Source organism: Strongylocentrotus purpuratus, unplaced genomic scaffold (genome assembly GCF_000002235.5).
Source record: "Strongylocentrotus purpuratus isolate Spur 01 unplaced genomic scaffold, Spur_5.0 spur5_scaffold_14, whole genome shotgun sequence".
In the NCBI taxonomy this organism is placed as follows: Eukaryota; Metazoa; Echinodermata; class Echinoidea; order Camarodonta; family Strongylocentrotidae; genus Strongylocentrotus; species Strongylocentrotus purpuratus.
The window spans coordinates 31991981-32012083 of record NW_022145599.1 but is presented as its reverse complement, the minus strand read 5'-3'; the positions used below and the strand labels follow the sequence as shown (position 1 = coordinate 32012083).

Below are 20103 nucleotides of genomic sequence, written 5' to 3'. Positions count from 1 at the left end.
ATTTATGATTTGTAATTTTGTTATGATGCCAAATTGAATTGATTTGAATATCCCTGTACTACAATAAAGAAAGAACGAACAACTGGAAAATTATTGTAAAATCATGATATCGAAATGAAGTGCCAAGTCACTAAAAATAAACTGCTAAAAGTTAAATGTAGATCGGTAAAAAGTATTCACTGAATGCTTATGCGCTTTCATTAGGGCAGTTAGGCGGGTGATAATGGTTGGTTAATAATCATAAGCTGCCTGGAAACGTATTTAGATGATATTATCATATGTGATTTGTGCTATGCGAGAACTGTTTTGCGAACTTTATTACTAACCAATGTTCGTATTACTATGCATGGTCAGATAGTGCTGACTGTGGATATTCTCGTTACATTAGGTACAATCTGCCGAGCATAGTATGTTCGGAGGAACTCTGATATTTTCCCTCATCTCGCAAACAACCCAAGGATATTTATTCAGATTTCGAGACTCCGACTGGGACTAACGAGGCAAGATATCTTCCAAGGTATTTCCAATTGTGCAACACAAATTTCAAAGTGAAGGAGATCATCTTCAAACCCCACGAGCGATGGATCCACCTTTGATATTAAATAGAGTCTCTTGAGAAATTGCCTTTCCCACCACGAGAAAGGCATTTATCCTCTCTTTTTTTTTATAAATTGGATGAGACACGTATACTTAAAACACCTTTCCTTTAGGTTTATTCCGCTTGTCACATTTTCACTTTAGATGGGAATAGGATGAGACGAAGATGATCAAAGGTGAATTACGAGAATGTCGTTATCGCTTTCCTATTTATATTTCCTGACGGATTTACCATCATGACGTCTTAGCCTGGTACTCAAGAAGCTGGCCTCGTGAAACCATAAGTGCAAGATCTCCAAAAACCCATTAAAACGAGCCTACTAATTCTAACACGCGTTTCAAAGGGATGTCGGTGAACTTGTATGCTTACTTTCTTTAGTGAAATGCTGCCCTGTATTTTTGTAAATTCCATACCCCCTAGATTTAATCAATTTCTCTTTCTGTCTCCGGTTCTTTCTTTCCCTCTCTTTCCCTTTCTCTCTCTCTCTCTCTCTCTCTCTCGCTCTGCAAGTGAGTAGGGCGTGTCCAATAAACAGAAAAACTAATGATTTTTGTTAGTTGACCTCTTTATCGTAAATTTTTATTGCTATGAAAATATTTGTTATTTGAATATTCCTTTTTATCAAAATTGGCTCAATCACTTTTGCTTTGTCTTTCTCTTACCTCCGTTTGCTTTTCTCGCTCTCCGCCGTATCAGCATCTCTCTCTCTCTCTCTCTCCTCCCTTTTGATTATGATATATTTCTATATCACTAGCTCCCTCTTTCTTTTTCTCCCTTTCTTACTCTCTGTCTCGTTCTCTCTGTGTATATCCTTTCCTCCCACAATCTCCCTTCACTCTTCTTCCCATTCTCACTTCCCTGCCTCTCATTTTCCTTCTATTTGTCATACGACTTATTCAATCATGAACTGACGGGAAATATTTTCGTAGCAATCAGAAAGATGATTAATACTTATTGAAGCCGTTTCAATTTCACATATGCCGATCTGCTGGCAAGCCCTCCTGGGCTTTCCGGTACCACGTGATCAAATTCTAGGTATTTTTAGACACTGCTCCGAGTACTTTTAGAAGAGTGATAGAGAGGAGGGGACCGAGGAAGCAAGGGAGAGAGATAGAGAGAGGGAGAGAGGGGAAGAGAGAGAGAGAGGGGATAGAAAGAAAGGAAGGAAGAAAGAGAGAGTGGAGAGAGAGAGGGAATAGAAAGAAAGGAAGGAAGAGAAAGAGAGAGGAATGGGTTAGCCGAAGAAATGAAGTGCACGAGTGTGTGTGTGTGGAGAGTGTGGTGTGTTTTTGTTTGTATTCGTGTGCGTTGTGTATAACTATATTTGAGAGGGACAGAGAGAAGGAGGACCGGGAGTAAGAGAGGGAGTGAAATAGAGAGAGAGAGAGAGAGAGAGAGGGGAAATGTTGAGAGAGATGGAGAGACAGATAGGGAGAGAGGAGGATACGAAGAGAAAAAGGAAACTCTAGGCATGATCACAAACGGAATTATTTATTTCATCATTTAATGAGAAAGCCCACGGGGAAAATAAGACGTTTAGATCTACACAAGATATTAGCAGAAGCGGACATGTGCAGGCACTTGTGCGTAAATAATTCCATTAGGCAAAAACATAATCATGTTGTGCGCCAGAACTAAGTTTCCACTATTTCATTTAGTAATATCACTTGTGCGCTTTCGAGAGCTTGCCTGGGGTACCTTCAGTTTATCTTGCTCTGTATTTCTTTTTCTCTTTTCATCGACATGCAGTTGGCTTTCAAAATGTTACACTGTGTTAGATAAGAACTTAGCATAGAACAAAAAAAGGATCGAAATGTTGTTGTATTACGTTACTGAAATAAAAACGTACATATTGACATGGAAAACTCAATATTACTGAGTTCTTGCAAATAACAAAGGTAAAATCTTAGAACTTTTCTATATTTCTTATTCTTGCTTTGAACTACATTTTTCTTTCTTTTTTTTCTTCCATATTTTTCCCTCCACAGGGATTTTATTGACTTTCATTTAAAACGCATACAAAAAATATATATTCAAGGTAATTTACATTTATAACATAAATAAAATTGGCTTTTCAAGATACAAATATTGTTGAACTGTTGAGTTAACAGAAGACTAACAAATCAATAATTCATTTCTGACACTCATGGAAAGAAAAACAAGTACAGACAAAATATTATTTTAAGTAAACAAATTCCTGAATTGAAACCATTTTCTTGTGAATTTATTATTTCTACAATTCGAATTTGCATTTTTCATTTTTTATACTACATTTTACATACTATAATCATTTAGAGTTGTGCAGTTGTTTAGTTCCATACTCAGGCAAACATTGACTTTAATTTACTAAGGGCGTTTCGGATTCACTTTGGGTGGAAAGTGATGTCCATATATTGTCCATATATTGTACAGACTGAACTGCAGTTGAAAGAGCTGAAGTTGAAGTATATTATTGTATGCAAAGCACTAGTTAATACTCCATTCTTGCACAGTCAGTGCACGTCACCTTCTGATACAAGTACCAGAATGCGCTATCGCAGAGCTGTATAAATTAATGTTATTACCCCGATTTTAGCTCTGGCAACTCTTCCTAGTGCAATTCAACGCATAACCCTACAATCTATAATACTTGACTCTAAACCTGTGTACATCATGGCAAATGTAAATTAATACCCAGCAAATAGACATTAGTGAAATGACAGGGTCTAGAACCGTGGACCATGTGAACGATATCATGACTTCTTATCGACTAGACCACCACACTTCTGCATACACACACGTACACACGCACACTCTTACACGCACACACGCTTAATAATGAAAATAATAACGTTCATTTACATAGCGCACAGAGCTTTACATGGTATGAAGGTGGAAAAGTCAGTTAAATAACTACGTCTTCAAGTGCTTCTTAAAGGTGTCTATTGTGGGTGATGTACAGCTGATGTGCTCCGGACAGTTGGTTCCACATACACACATAAACACACCCACATACACACACAAACACACTCACACGAACGCACGCACAAAAAATCGTGCTAGACGTTCCACATGATATGAAATGAAAGCTGAAGTAAAAAGGCCCTAGGTTTTGTATCAATCTACCTTTAAAAACAGTCAAACCTGAACATTATATTTAAAGAAATATTTAATCACCCTTGTATACCTTCATTCAAAAAATTGCTCAACGCTATGGATATTATAAAACTAATATATTTCCTCTAGTTTATCTGAAATCGAGCGTAAATTCTGGCCCTAATATATTGCATTGACCTCAATTCCTATCGCTGCATAACGCTAAGACAGATACCTGATCAGACTTTGAATATTCATGACTATCTTCGGCTTCGATTTTTGTTTTAAACTTGATGCGATTTGCCAGCAGACCATGAAAATCAAAATCGATGAATCACACGTTTGAAGTGAACACTCTGTCCCCGTGTTATTTTAAGTATGACATAGTGCTCGTCTAAACGTATTTGTTCGCGTTATTTCGTTTGCATAGTCTTTGAATTTAAAAGATTAATGCCCACCGCACACTATACGTCGAAAGTTTGGCCATAATCAGCTTCAAATCATAGACAATCCTGCTACTGGTAAGATTCGATGGTCATTTGGCTCTTAATAATTTGTTTCTACTCCATTGAGGAAGCTTTCAATACCCCGAAACTCAGTTTTAATTCCATTATATATGACTTTTCAGAAAGCTAAGTTTTAACACGTTCCATGTCTAAAAATTACATTAAATGTGATAGCAAGTTCTTTCATTACCAGAAATCAAGCTTATCTTTTTGGATGTGGCTTTTATTCTTATAAACTGTTTTTTCTATTAACTAAATATCATTCATAACAAATCTTTTGAGAGTCAGATACATACACCATCGTGCATAAAACTGCACAAAAAATGAAATGCTATGTTATTTGTTACTTAATGAGAAGTTGGATAGAAAGGTTTTAACATATTTTAGACAAACCCACGTTTTCAGAAAAAATCCGAAAAAGTCTTCGAAAAACTGGTACTACCTCCATTAGTGATATATGAGAAGGAAATCATGAGCATGCTTTCAAAGAATTCCCTCAAGGCAACATCGAGATTTTAAAAAGGTTTATGAAATAAATAAGCCCGATGGATTATGAAAGAGGCTTAAAGGTACTATGTCCCATTTGCAGGCCAAAAAAATGAAAAAGTTAAATTCCAACTGCATTTGAAAGAAAATACTTATTTAGAACTTCCCTAAAAAAGGTGGAGCTTGAAAATGTCTTCAAGTGGGAAAATAATGACTATTAGTTGTCAAATGGACTTTAGGGCTATAGAGCCCAAAAGTAATAGTCTTGATTTTCAGACAATTGTACCGAATGGTCATACGTTTTATGGTGCGCAAAGATTCAATCAGTTTAATCTTGGCCATCACAAGAAGTGGGTTATTGATGTAGACAAATGCTCATGTACCCTTTACAACTCTTTTCATGTATGTTATTACCGAAGAAAAAAAAAGCCAGTCTGTCACTCAATAGTGTCTGACAGTGAAGTCTAGCAAGTAAAAGGGTTTTCTTGCATAATTTTAATATGAGGACACTGCTAACGTTTAAATTTCACAAATAGGACATACATGACATATTCATAATTCCTGCAAAGTTCTACAGAATTTGAGGTTGGCTGCAAAAGGGACATAGTACCTTTAAGGGATGGGTATCAATCTCCCTACCCATAACAACAAAAGAAATCGTAGAAACTGGATAACACTGTGACAGCTTTTCGGATGAATATGAAAGAAATGAAAGCCTGGTATATTGAACGTGAGACGTAGCTATACTTTACAATTGTATTACGAGCTTTCGGCTTGTGAGGCCTTCTTCAGGTTCTGAAGTGCAAACACACACAGAAACGAATACATTGTTTGAACAAATATACATGGCATACAAACTTAATATCACTCATTCATAGTCAAGCATCATGAATATAGCAAATATTAGTACGAGAAATACTTCGGAATAAACTTAGAAATGATTATGCAATTTCAAAGTGTTTTACCTTGCTTGTGTGTATAATATATATATATATATATATATATATATATATATATATATATACATATATATATAACTATGGATTGCACATACGGAAGACATGTGATAAAAATCAATATTTTGGAGACAGTAGCAAAATGGTACCATAAAGTTAAAACAAGCATACAAACTTTCGTTTTTATTTCGCAGAAAAGATCTTCAAACCAGAGTCTTTCAATTACTTAATTACTTTTTACCCTCAAAGACACACTTTTTCGGTAAAAGATATACCGTCGTAATTTATGTCTCCTTTACGTTTCATTACTATCTGAGCAACAAAAGGGAGACATTTTGTCTTTCTCATACTATTGGGAGACATGTCTCCTAATGATAGTGATACTGAGCATGCACACATATATGTATATATATATATAAATGTAACATAATTAAATGTTTTGCTTTATAGATTTTTGAACATACTATTAGTCTTCATACAAGCCTAAAGGGTTATAAGGATTGCACATAGGCTTAGTCTATATTAAATTACTATTATCGTTATAATTATAATAACTATTATCATTATTATCATTTCTATTAACATTGTTATAAATTCTTGTTTATTAACACGAAAATGTCTCCTTCATGTGGGTGTCTCCTATAAGTAGGTATAATAACACCAAAATGTCTCCCAAATGTCAGATCTATAGAAATATTATCATCATCATTATTATTATTGTTATTTGATTTAATTCCACAAACTGGAAACTTCCTGGGTCTTTGAAGACATGCATTACTTCTAGGAAACACCCACTCAATGGAGACATATTTGTGTCTCCTTGAAGTACAAGTTTATCGATTATTTTGTCTATGTTATTATTAATGTTTTTTTTATCATTTTTTTCTTGTGTGGAGGTATATTCGCACATGTCCTTTGTTTTTGTTAATACTCGATATGACATGCAGTGGCGGATCCAGGGCGCAACAGGTGCACAACAGTTTTTACCATCTTCATCCCATTATCATAATTATAACTATCCTCTTTATAAATCATAATATCATTATCAATGTCATATGAATGGATTTGTATACTATAAGAAAAATATGAAAAGGAAAAAGAATCTTGCATGTGAAGACACCATATGCTAACTTTCAAAAAGGAACCCGAACGCGACCCGACCGTTTAGCACAAGCCAAACAAAACGAACCAGACACAACGAATCTCACAGACATGTGTATATGGACACAAACTCAATCAAAATATGCATTCACATCTTCAACTGGTCATCCACAAAAGGTCACATTCAAAAGCAAAAACAAAACGCGGGAACTATTTAGTTATTTTATTAGCAAGGAATTTATTACAAAGGTAAACCATGGATTAATTGAGCAAGTCTAAAATCAAGCAATAAAAATTGGGCACATGCTCAAAATTATAAATAAGCATGAAGTAGAATACATATATTATATAAATGGGAGAGATCTCAATGCAAAATATTAAATTAATAGTCACATTGAATATTAAAGAAACAATTTAAATTGCACAGACAATACAAGAAAATATTTCAGTGTATCACATCATCAGGCAAGAAAATAAAGAAATGGCAAGAAAGAGACAGAAAATTGGAAATAGGGAAAGGGAGGGAGGAAGGGGAGAGAGACAGAACAAAGTAGTGTGGTGGTGGTTTTGGTAGTAAACCTCCTTGGTAGTGGTAGTAGTAGTAGTAGTAGTAGTAGTAGTAGTAGTGGTAGTAGTAGTAGCAGTAGTAGCAGTAGTAGTAGTAGTACAGTGGAACCTCGTTATAACGATATCGGATATAACAAAATCCTCTTATAACGAGGTAATTTTGCTGGTCCCAGCTCTTTATATTTCTTTGGTTTTTTACACTGATATAATGAGAAACCTGATATAACATTAGGTAATTTTCATGGTCCCAAGGACCTCGTTATAAAGAGGTTCCAATGTAGTAGTAGTAGTAGTAGTAGTAGTAGTAGTAGTAGTAGCAGTAGTAGCAGCAGTGGCAGCAGCAGTAGTAGTACTGTAGTACTACTAGTAGTAGTTGTAGTAATACAAGACTAGTAGTAGTAGTAGTAGTAGTAGTAGTAGTAGTAGTAGTAGTAGTAGAAGTAGTAGTAGTAGTAGCAGTAGTAGTTTTATATTTCTAAAATATTTATAAAACTAATAATGCTTAACCTTGAAATTCTACATATAATTGGAACATACATACTCTACCCAACCATGACTAACTTGACATGAACCAATGAATAACCACTCGTGCATGAACGAAAACAGAGCTTCTCAAAAAAGGTGTAAAATTAAGATGTGGTCAAAACTTTGCCTGTATCTTTTGAATCTAGTAAAGGAAGTCATCTCATTTTTGGTCTGGGTCCTCACAAATGAAAGCAAAAGAAAGAACATACATGTGGAGATCTTCGGTTCTGAAATTAATCCCGATGTAGTCATTTTCATATTTCGATGTCTATTCTGGGATGAATAGGGACAGTGCCCAATGTTATGCAACACTACAACCTAGTGGGTCAGAATGTAATCGTTATACTTTTCCTACATTTCTCATGAATAAAAACATTAACACATGTAATTATTATAGCACTAAATGAGCAAATTAGCATTATTTACTCTTGTCACAAAGAACACTGATGTAGCCAAATATGTACACCATATAAAAGGCAATGCTGTAAAATATTCCAATAACAGGAATAACAATAACAAAAGTTCAACTAGATGCAAACGTGCAATCCATATATATGCAAGATTAGATAGTAAAATGACATCTAAGTGTCTTTGTAATATCTGTGCTTGTGGAATCAAGTTGATGCTCTTCAAAAACACTTCGAAAAGGGATTGTGCTCAAACTGACATCATTATCAAGTACTATAAATACCCTTTGTCTAATAATATGTAGTTCACTCTAATAAACTTGAATTGAACTTGAAGTTTGACTGCATAACTACACTTCACTGTACAGTGTGCAACCAATCATTTCTAATGTCCAAACCTTCATCATGCACTGAAAGCAGTATTCATCATTACATCATTAATTAGATACATGTCATCTTCATTTGATCCTGAATTAAATTTAAAGGTAATACAAAGTTTTGGTATGGGGTCATGAATTTTGTTCAAATGTACATATTGGAAGCATATATACGATCCAACAAAACACAATGATCGTTGTCGCTGTTGTAATCGAGTCTAAAGTGATGAAATTGTAGATAATAAACTCTTTATGTTGTATAGCGCCCTCTCCGGATTGATATTACTTTAGCTTTAAAGCAATGTTTCTTGACTATTCTTTTGGAAACCTAATATCAGAACTGCATATTCCGAGATTTTCATGGTCGCAGCTACCGTTATATGACCGTAGGCGCTATTTGAAATTTATCGGGAGCACCGATAAATTTCATATTAGAATATCTCGAAATCCAAAGCGTTTTAGAGCCCAATTTATTCAGAGGCGGTTTTTCGTACACAAGGTTTTACAATGATAATGAAAATTTAAACGTTATTCTCCGACCCTAGTGAAATATTCCCAAAACTTTGTATTACCTTTAATATTCATTTAACTTGCATACATCCAGGTTACAAAATGTCCACTATATAACCATTTAGCACTTTCTTTAATACATACACTAAGTCAATGGCAGGGAAAACCGAAATAAACTAACTTCATTCAGGCTCATTAATCATCATTACACCAATGTTTCAACTGACCTCTTTGCCCACCATATTAGACTTTCATCAATTCAGCTCTATCACAAATTAGAGCAAGTTACAGGTTGCGCATGTGCAGATAAAGGACCAGGCTTGACACTGAAACAAAACGAGGATGAGTCCTTGTGCAAGCTCTTTCATGAATATTCATTTAGAAGCCACATACCTACTGAATATACAGGTGAAGGTACATGTATTGTGCCAAAAAAGGCAACAAAAGATGTTAATCAGACCATATGATCTGACCCAACTAATATTATTAGTTTAGGAAGCTCCTCTCTCTGTCATCAAAGTTTTTCTTTGCTTTATTCCTTTCGTTCATCACCTTATTTCTTACCGCCTGCCATTCCATGGTGATTTGATGTCTTTGCAGGAAAGTGGTGCAGGCCTTCCTCCCTGGGTATGAAATAAGAACAATACATTCTAAATCCTTTGTCATCATCGATACTATCTTAGGTTATTAAATAGGAACTAGTCGACTGGTATGCCTCTGCCCTCTCACGCACTGCATTATATTGAACAAATTTGCATATTTGCACTATCAACTCATATGAAATTTCAATACTTATTATTAATTTGACTAAGCTATCTTTCAGAGTACATGAAAAGCCAATTAATGTCAATTAAGTGCACTTTCTCCATAAATGCTGGAAACTGAAGAAAAAAAGTAGAACTCCTGGAAAAAAAGTTGCATATGTGCATAATCAAATAGGAATAACAATAAATTTGACTATGCATTTTTGTAAAACAAATAATCCATGTATACACACATGCCACACATTGATATATGGCCGAGGTCCGAGATGGGGGTGGGGAAATCAAATGAGTCCTGAGTTACTTGTCATGTCCTACATGACCGTCTCACCAAGTTTAATGACATCAATCAAGTCATACTCAAATTATCGCGTAAACGAAGAACATCTGATGGATGGGGGAATAACCCCCTCCCCCCCCCCCCCCCCCCAGCTATTGCAGTGTCACTCAAAATCAAATTTATTAATTGCCAAGTCCTACTCAAAGTTTGATGATATTCCATCAAGTCATACTTGAGTTATCACGTAATTGTTCAAAACTGAAGGAGTAGTTCGCGACGCAAGATCCCCCCCTTTGTTTGTCATAATATGCCATTACCATGGCAATGCACTTTCTGCCACTGTCATCAACTTCTGCCAACACGCTGATTCCTATATACTTCGTTTGGCAGGGGTATAATAATGACTAGACCTTGAAACTAGTAAATGGAAGCTACCAAAACTGAAAGCTGGGGATCCCTGGAACTTAGTTTCTTGGAACACAATATTCTGATTTTTATATAAATTATATGCACACTTCTAATACATGCTATACCAGTTTCCTGCCCTTTAAAATGACAACAAAATTACAACTTTTCTCAACCCTTTGCCTAAAGATGCACTTAAACATAAACACAAAGAAGCTTACCTGGTAATGGTTCCCCTTGTTTGATTGCTGCAGAGAAATACTGCTTGCACTGCTTGCTTCCCTGCTTTGACCAGCGGTTGTACCTTCGGGCTGTAATGACATAACATATAAGCCTTATATACTTCTACGCTTCAGACATGTTTCACAGTTTGTCACATGTTGTGCCTACATCTATGAAAGATGTTTGAAAAGAAGAAAAATACTTTAAAACGCACAACACTCCGGTTGCAGCTTGCATGACTACCCTCCCCTGAATTTGCTTTATCTCATGAAACATAACCACAGCATCGGGACACCTACATGTACCAATTTATTTATGGGCAAAAGATACTGTAATTTAAACAGGGTGATTAATGTTTTGCAAACCTCAAATCCCCATCTCATATGATGTGGCAAAAATAAAATAAAAAATACTCAAAAAGAGCCCAGTAGACTAGATGCTCACCTGAATTTCGCAACCTCCCCATAGTGCCCCAAGGGGGAAAAAAAAGTTTATAAATTTGCTCAGGGGCCTATAGTGTGTCTGCTCATCAACACCCCAAGGCAAACATTTGTGCCAAATTTCACTAGAATTGTTCAAAAACTGAGGAAGTAGTTCACGACACAAGATTCGACTGACCGCGCGACCGCCCAACCGACTGCACGCTGATTCCAGTATACCCCCTTCAAACAAAACGGATGGCAAAATCTCACTTGAGCATTCTGCTCACATGGGCTAAAAAATATGGAATAAATCAATCAACAAGCTGTATGCATGCGCACAGGTAGTTAGAGCCCATGTGTCCCTCCAACTTTTAAATGTCTAGGCCAAATACACCTTTACCATTACTCTCGCAGTTGCTAGATTCAAATTGTATCCATATCACACAATCTTTCAGTATTTACAATGGTTGCTGGGAAAACTTCTCATTATGGTCAGCTATAAACTTTTCCCATACAGTGTTGCGTTCCTGAGCAGATCCAATTAGTTTTACACCAATATTTGTCATATAAATGCATGAATCTACTACTTTTTTTTTTCTTCATGAATCTCCATTGTATCATATGCTGAAACCTTTATGAACTGATTCATTCTACAAGAACCAAGTTTTGAACTCATGCCTATGATTCTCAACAATACAATACAACTATGAATTCAGCACATGTGATAGTTGAACTGCAGAGTTAATGGGAACAACTCCCTGTTTAATATCAAAGCAACAATGTGCAAAAAAAAAACACTTCGCTTTCATATTACCTGAAGACCTATCCCCAGAGGTCAATGTTGCAGTAGAGCAGCCATCCTTTGAGGTCGCTGGTGTAGTTGAGCTGCCATCCTCAGAGGTCACTGTTAGAGTTGAGTTGCCATGCTCAGAGTTCACCCGTGCTGTAGAGCAGCCATCCTTTGAGGTCGCTGGTGTAGTTGAGCTGCCATCCTCAGAGGTCACCGTTAGAGTTGAGTCGTCATGTTTAGAGTTCACCCGTGCTGTAGAGCAGCCATCCTTTGAGGTCGCTGGTGCACTTGAGCAGCCATCGTCATCAGACGCTTCAGATTCTTTGCGTGCCCTCATTCCTATGGGAAGGGAAAGACATATAAAATGCGAACATCAATAATTTGCATACACGATATAACAACAGTCAATATAAGAGAGAGAGAGCATAAACAAATTAACAAATTTGTAATAGTGCAATCAAACAAATACAAAATAAATATATACCAAACACAAAGAGTTTATGAAATAAATAAATAGTAAATATCACTTGATGAACATTTTTGTTTTCTGCGTTAGGTTTGCTTCAGATTTGGGAATATGAAATGGTGCAAGTTTTTTCCATCAATATTTTGCAATTGTTTTCATATAAATGTACAATTGGGTGTATCATTTACTGGTTGTTTTGTTGCTCGATGTTATTATCCTATATGCTATCCCAATTCAAAATTATATCAGCTCTTATTTCTATTACTACTGCCTCGCTGTTATAAATCTGAACTCGAGATAATCATAAATTTGCTGTACATATAATATGGTACATTGAACCAATGCAAAATTTGTATAAATGTTTACCTACCTCCTATATCTATATGATGGAGATGACTCCCTACTCGGGTGATTTCTTGGATGGCAAGTGGGGTCTGGTAGATTGTTTGATTGATTGTAGAGGAGTGTCCCATATGCCGGTAAAATAGTTCCAAGTCAGCATCAGGCAAGTCGAGGGATGCGTAAATTGTAGACACTCTGTGCCTGTTCTTGGTGGCATTCACCGTAACGTTGGACGAAAGGCTGATGTTGTCTGAGACATTCTTTAGAGCATGCCACCCTCCAACATGGTCATGAGACATTTGAGTACAAGCGAATATGTACTTATTATCAGGTCTTATTCCTGCTGTATGCCGGATTTCCTGATCACATAGAAGTTGCACAGGTTTCACAGTGTCTCTTGGGAACAGGACTGGAACCAAGCGATTAGTGCCCTTCCCAGTCTGGTAGCATATCTTGAGCTGAGATAAAAGTTCCTGATGGGCTGGATTTTTAACTTCATGAATCTTGTCTTTCTGCATCCATACACCCTCTTCTGCATCTCTCCATTCTTCGGTTGTAAGCCTGCTGGGTTCTCCACCACGCCTTGCATTCCACAATGTCAATCGCGAGCAAGTCAGATCTCGTAACTCTACAAATGTGTGAGAATCCCAAACCAGGAACTCATCAGAGATGATTTCTGTGACTTTCTTTTGAGTGTATGTCTTCAATGCTTCAATGTCAGCCTCAAGCGGGAGCTCTGCAGGCTTCCTCAAACGCACTTGGCGATTCTTTTGGATTTCGTAGTGTGCATCCCCAAAAATCAAATTCTGGTTCAAGTCAAGAATCTCTACGAACTTGTCAATCTCAGATGCATCTTCATCTAGCCTGGATACAAGAAAACTAGCTTTAGTGATTTTGCTAGCTTTTTTCAGCACAAAGTACAAGCAGAGTTTCAGTCCTGGCTTTAGTTTGCCTTCAGTTTCATCATAAGTGAGCGTCTGGATTGCCTCTGTCAAAGATTCGAAGTGCTCTCTACTGAACATGTCTCCAGCATGTCCCATTGTGAGATCTGCAGTCCCATGAACCTCGTGTTTCTTCTTAAACTCAGTGTATAAGGTGGCAAGTCTTCTCATATCAGCCATAACTGATTTTCTTACTTCAAGTTTCTTGTCTTTTTTGGATCTGTGTTTAGTCCACAGTCGATGTCCAACATTAACTATCACTTTGTCCGTTCTACACGTATTCCCAACGTCATCATTCTGGAATCTACTAAGTATGTCAGTGACAAAGTCTGGGTGTTTTTGATACACTGGATCTTTCCCTTCCATGAGGTTTACTGGTACTCCTTCAGATGGAGTGCATATATCACCTTGGCAAACTTTCCTGTGATGCCAGAAGAAATGTGAGCTGTAAAAGCCCTTGCAGTTACTGCACATTTTAAGGTTGTCATCATTCCCTGATTTTGGTAACTTTTCTCTTTCATAAATGGGGTTGTCATCTTTCATACGTTCTCTATTTACTTGGTATATGCCTTCCTTCCTGAACTTTGAGAACACCTTGTCTCTCTCCCGCTTTGGCAGCTGCATGGCAGATTTCACCTGCTCCTTATCCTTATGTACCAAACAAATGTGTCTCGAGAGCTTTTCACCACAAGCTTTGTTGCAGAAAGGGCATGGCCTTGATGGCTTCTTGTACCTTGTTTTCTTGTCCTCGTGTTTGTGTGTCGTTTCCATATTATCATTGGTTTTCTGATGTGGCAATTCTGGCCCTGAAAATGATCCTGGAAGGCACTGTTTATAAATCTTTGTAGGTTTTTCATCTGGTGTAGATATAACAGAAGATGGTCTCTTGCGCACTTGAACATTTCTTGGATGAATCTCAAGAGTTGCCTCATCATCACTGCTGTATTCCTCGTTGCTACCCTCCTCTGGTCGATATGTTGGATCAAGGTCAGATTCATCACTGTCAAAATGATTTTGGAGTTCACTTGATGATTTAGATAGGTTAGGGTAGATGAACCTTCTTGGGCGTGTGTACTGCTCTTCCTCATCTGAGGAACAACTTGATGGAGATACACAGTTTTGTGGATGCTCAGATTGTTCTAATCCTTTGAACTCTCCTTCGACTGGTTGGTGTCCTTGTGTCTCTCCTTGTTGGAGTCCTGGAGTCCCTCTTTCTTGTTGGTGGACCTGTGTCTCTCCTTCTTGTTGGTGGAAATGTATGTCTCCTCCTTGTTGGTGTCCTATAGTCCCTCTTTCTTGTTCGTGTCCTTGTGTCTGTCCTTCTTGCTGATTAATCTGCATCTCTCCTTCTTGTTGGTGTCCTAGAGTCCCTCTTTCTTGTTGTGTCTCCCTGTGCTGGTGGATTTGTGTTCCTCTTTCTTGTTGATGCCCTAGAGTCCCTATCTCTTGTTGGTTGACTTGTGTCTCTCTTTCATGTTGGTGGCCCTCTGTCTCTCCTTCTTGCTGGTGGACATGTGTATCTCCTCCTTGTTGGTGGACATGTGTCTCTCCTTGTTGGTGGACATGTGTATCTCCTCCTTGTTGGTGTCCTAGAGTCTCTCTTTCTTGTTGATGGACTTGTGTCTCCCCTTGTTGGTGGATTTGTGTTCCTCTTTCTTGTTGGTGGTCCTCTGTCACTCCTTTTTGGTGGACTTGTGTCTCTCCTTGTTGATGGATTTGTGTTCCTCTTTCTTGTTGGTGGTCCTCTGTCACTCCTTTTTGGTGGACATGTGTATCTCCTCCTTGTTGGTGTCCTAGAGTCTCTCCTTCTTGTTGCTGGACCTGTGTCTTTCCTCGTTGGTATATATGTATGTCTTCTCCTTGTTGGTGTCCTAGAGTCCTTCTTTCTTGTTCATGTCCTTGTGTCTGTCCTTCTTGCTGGTGGCCCTCTGTCTCTCCTTCTTGTTGGTGGACCTCCATCTCTCCTTCTTGTTGGTGTCCTAGAATCTCTCTTTCATGTAGGTGGCCCTCTGTCTCTCCTTCTTGTTGGTGGACCTCCATCTCTCCTTCTTGTTGGTGTCCTAGAGTCTCTCTTTCATGTAGGTGGCCCTCTGTCTCTCCTTCTTGTTGGTGGACCTCCATCTCTCCTTCTTGTTGGTGTCCTAGAGTTTCTCTTTCATGTAGGTGGCCCTCTGTCTCTCCTTCTTGTTGGTGGACCTCCATCTCTCCTCCTTGTTGGTGTCCTAGAGTCTCTCTTTCATGTAGGTGGCCCTCTGTCTCTCCTTCTTGTTGGTGGACCTCCATCTCTCCTCCTTGTTGGTGTCCTAGAGTCTCTCTTTCATGTAGGTGGCCCTCTGTCTCTCCTTCTTGTTGGTGGACCTCCATCTCTCCTCCTTGTTGGTGTCCTAGAGTCTCTCTTTCATGTAGGTGGCCCTCTGTCTCTCCTTCTTGTTGGTGGACCTCCATCTCTCCTTCTTGTTGGTGTCCTAGAGTCTCTCTTTCATGTAGGTGGCCCTCTGTCTCTCCTTCTTGTTGGTGGACCTCCATCTCTCCTCCTTGTTGGTGTCCTAGAGTCTCTCTTTCATGTAGGTGGCCCTCTGTCTCTCCTTCTTGTTGGTGGACCTCCATCTCTCCTCCTTGTTGGTGTCCTAGAGTCTCTCTTTCATGTAGGTGGCCCTCTGTCTCTCCTTCTTGTTGGTGGACCTCCATCTCTCCTCCTTGTTGGTGTCCTAGAGTCTCTCTTTCATGTAGGTGGCCCTCTGTCTCTCCTTCTTGTTGGTGGACATGTGTATCTCCTCCTTGTTGGTGGATTTGTGTTCCTCGTTCTTGTTGGTGGTCCTCTGTCTCTCCTTGTTGGTGGACCTGTGTCTCTCCTTGTTGGTGGACATGTATGTCTTCTCCTTGTTGGTGCCCTAGAGTCCCTCTTTCTTGTTCATGTCCTTGTGTCTGTCCTTCTTGCTGGTGAACCTGCATCTCTCCTTCTTGTTGTTGTCCTAGAGTCCCTCTTTCCTGTTGGTGGACTTGTGTCTCTCCTTCTTCTTCTTCCCTTTGAACTTGTCCTCTGAAATGCTGAGGGGAAAAATAATTAGAAATTAGATGAATAAAGCCAAATAATGAGTAGAAACTTGTCCAAAATGTAATCAGTTTAGCTATATCACATGGGGCAATTTTTAGTATTATGGGTAATGTACAGAGGTAAAGAATTGAATCTCACATACATGACTTGTATTGCTTTGTCTATCATGGGTTACAAGCAAAAACATGAAAAGGTAAAATTTGACTTTTATCACATCTGATAATAATCTTGTAATTTCCATCATACTCTAAATTTATCAAAATTAATTTTACCTTTTTCTTCCACGGCAGTTCTCGAACTCCATAATTGTACAGAACTTCGGTCCCTTTAGATATGTTCTTTGTAGCAATTATCCACATGTGTGGATGTGACTTCATATCTAGTATCTTCATTCGGGCGTTCTCCTCCCTCCCTTGTCCATGATTCACGAGGCGGCCGAGTCTATCCCCAAAAGCACACTCATCAGTTGCATCAAGACTGTATTCCAAAGAAAAGTGTACAATATTGTATGTCATTCAACTAGATGGATGTTCGACTGCGCGCAGTCGAAAATGATGCCTCCACTATTGCGCGATTTACATATTAAGCCCAATTACATAACGTGATCACAAGCTCTTATTGCATATATAATGAGCCCTGTGACCTTTGACCTCATAACCCAAAAATCGAATTAGTTCATCATTGGCCCCTTAAGGTACATACATGGGCCAAGTTTGGTGAGAATCCGTCAATCGGTTCTTGAGATAACACGACCACAAGCTATTTATTGCCCTATGACCTTTGACCGCATGACCCCCAAATCCAGCTTTAGTGAGGATGGGATGAACCATCCAAAAGTAATATGTAGATTTAACATCTTATGTACAAATTTAACATTTTGTACACAAAGTCTGAGTGACCTTTGACCACACTAAAATGTATAGGCCTCCCTAGCTAATGCATCTACCATTCAAATTTGGTAATGATAGGACGAACCATCCAAAAGTAATAGGTAGTACACATACGGATGGACAGTGCCCGTTTCATAATCTCCTAATAGGAATAAAACGTGCAAACTTACCAGTAGCTTTGTCCTTGATGCTTAAAAAAAAAACGAAAACCAGATGATTCCTCCTCCTCACGTTGGTTGCCTTCTTGGGCAGATATAAGTTGGCCTGGGTACTCCAACAAAAACTCCCCTTTTGAGATGTCTCTTTGTGCCACTATCCCTCTTCCTGTAAGAAAAATTACAGTAAGACATCATTACACCAACATTATGGTACCTCTAAACAACGATAGTTGATTGTTGACGTCACAGCTGAAAGTCATCTTCAACAAAATATTGATTTGCAATTTATTTCGTGCAATTTACTTTCAGGCGCACATCTAGACATTGTCCCTATATACTCTATATGTAGTAAATAAGGATGTCCAGCTCAACTCAATTTGTTTTGTTTCTCACTGTTTTCATTTTGGACACCCTCCAAGAGTTGGGTTTGCAGGTTCTGTACATTGTAGAGTTTGAGGAAGTAAGGATTACAAAAAGTATCCAGGAAGTGTGTCTGATTTTCTTATGCCAGATTCACCATTCTATTTCTTTTATGTTGAGATGGAAATGGCAGGAATTTATATGTTTCCAAAAATCACAGTGCCAATTTGATCAGTACAATTAATTTTGTCAGAATATCTTGACAATGTGTACTCGGACAGACGGTGTGAGTTGCCATTGACACCAATATATGTTATTCGATCATACCGGTGTTTACACAATGCCATGTTCCAAACAGTAAAAAAATGATGTATGTAAATATGCCTGGTCAATCTTCGGGATAAAATTGGCGGCGCACAACATGCCATCGAACAGCGCCTTCTAGAACACCAGGTATACATGTACATCCCTTTATGTTATCGTGGTAAGAAGAAATATGGACGGACAGACGGATAACCTAAAAACAGAATGCCTCCGGCACCACTTCATGTCGGAGGCATAAAACAAAAGAACTTGAGTTGAAATGAATGTGCAAAATATGCAAATTATGTTGTTAAGTTATGTTTCTGCTGTGACATCAATCAAATATTGTTGGACAGTATACGACCTAAACTTGTAGCAGCCCCATGAAACTTAATTATGAATTAAAAAATGATGTTGCTTACCTTTGTTCTCAAACAGCTTGACAATGAAGTGAGGAGGGTCCTTTTCTTTCTCTGTGTATTGTGCTGCTACCTCAAGGGGGTTGGGTTTTCCAACACCACAATGTCTTCTTCTGGTCAGCATGTCTAAAAGGGTTAGAGAAAAATAGAAAATGAAGACAAGGCCTATATAAACCAAGAATTATAACAGCATTTAATAGGAAAAACTACAGATGGTATTCATCAAATTTAGTAGGGTTACACCGCTATGGAAGAAGGGATTACATTCCAGTAAGGGAAGTATCAAGTTCCAAAAGGGGTCCATTATCTATTTTAGTGTATGTCACCATCACCACAAGTGGCCTAATTGGGAATGATGAAATTGGGGGATTGACAATAACTATTTGGCCGCTAGAGGGCGTTAAATTAAATGAATTAAATGCTTGTTTCTGATTGGTTGACGTGCGCTGTTGGCTCAGCGGGTCCAGCTTCAGGTTGTGCTACCTACTTCCGGTCTTTTACGCCGAAATCCTACAGAATTCAATTTTTGCCGGCTAATTTGATCATTTCATCCGCAACGGAACCCCATACTCACAAAAACACTTATTTAAACTGATTTAAATCAATGTTTAAATCACTTTTCGATAGCGTTTTAGAACCGTTCGTTATAATGACGCATCATGATTTTGGCTGATTTCAATAGGAAAGCTATTCACTCGTGCCTGTCCTGGAAGTAGGCAGCACAACCAAAGTAATATAGCGCCGCTATCGGAGAATATCTTACAGCTCTTGTCGATCTCTCGAATTGGTCTTGGATACAAAATTTTGAATACCCAGTGAAACTTACCAGTGACTCTTTCCTTGATCTTGATGCTTGAAAAAAAAAGCCCTAGCCCTGCAACCGCGACTCCTCACATCGCTCGTCTTCTTGGGCAAGTAGTTGCTGCAGGAAAATAAAAACATGTACATATTTTTCATATTGTGTCAGAAAAATTGTGTTAAAAAAGACTGTTTGACCCTACAATGTAGATACACGCACCCGCTATCTCTTGCGATAGCGGTGCACCTACAAAGCTTCCTCTAGAACTTAATTTCCCTGTCTTATTTTTGTTTCTCAATGGAATTGTCATAGATCCAGTCTTGCATGGTCTACAATCCAATGAAAAAATCAGGAAAATTATTTTGACAACCCAAAAAGCATG

The 20103-nt window shown here is 38.2% G+C and overlaps 1 protein-coding gene across 1 annotated transcript; it reads right to left on the bottom strand.

The window, feature by feature from the left end:
* Window positions 1-9079: 9079 nt before the first annotated feature.
* Window positions 9080-15756, bottom strand: LOC115923643. The gene is made up of 4 exons (XM_030984754.1): window positions 12825-15756; window positions 12013-12327; window positions 10776-10865; window positions 9080-9731 (listed from the first exon to the last, which is right to left on the bottom strand). Exons 1-4 carry the CDS (start codon window positions 15694-15696, stop codon window positions 9595-9597), a joined length of 3414 nt encoding a protein of 1137 aa, XP_030840614.1. The 5' UTR covers window positions 15697-15756; the 3' UTR covers window positions 9080-9594.
* Between the last annotated feature and the right edge of the window lie 4347 nt (window positions 15757-20103).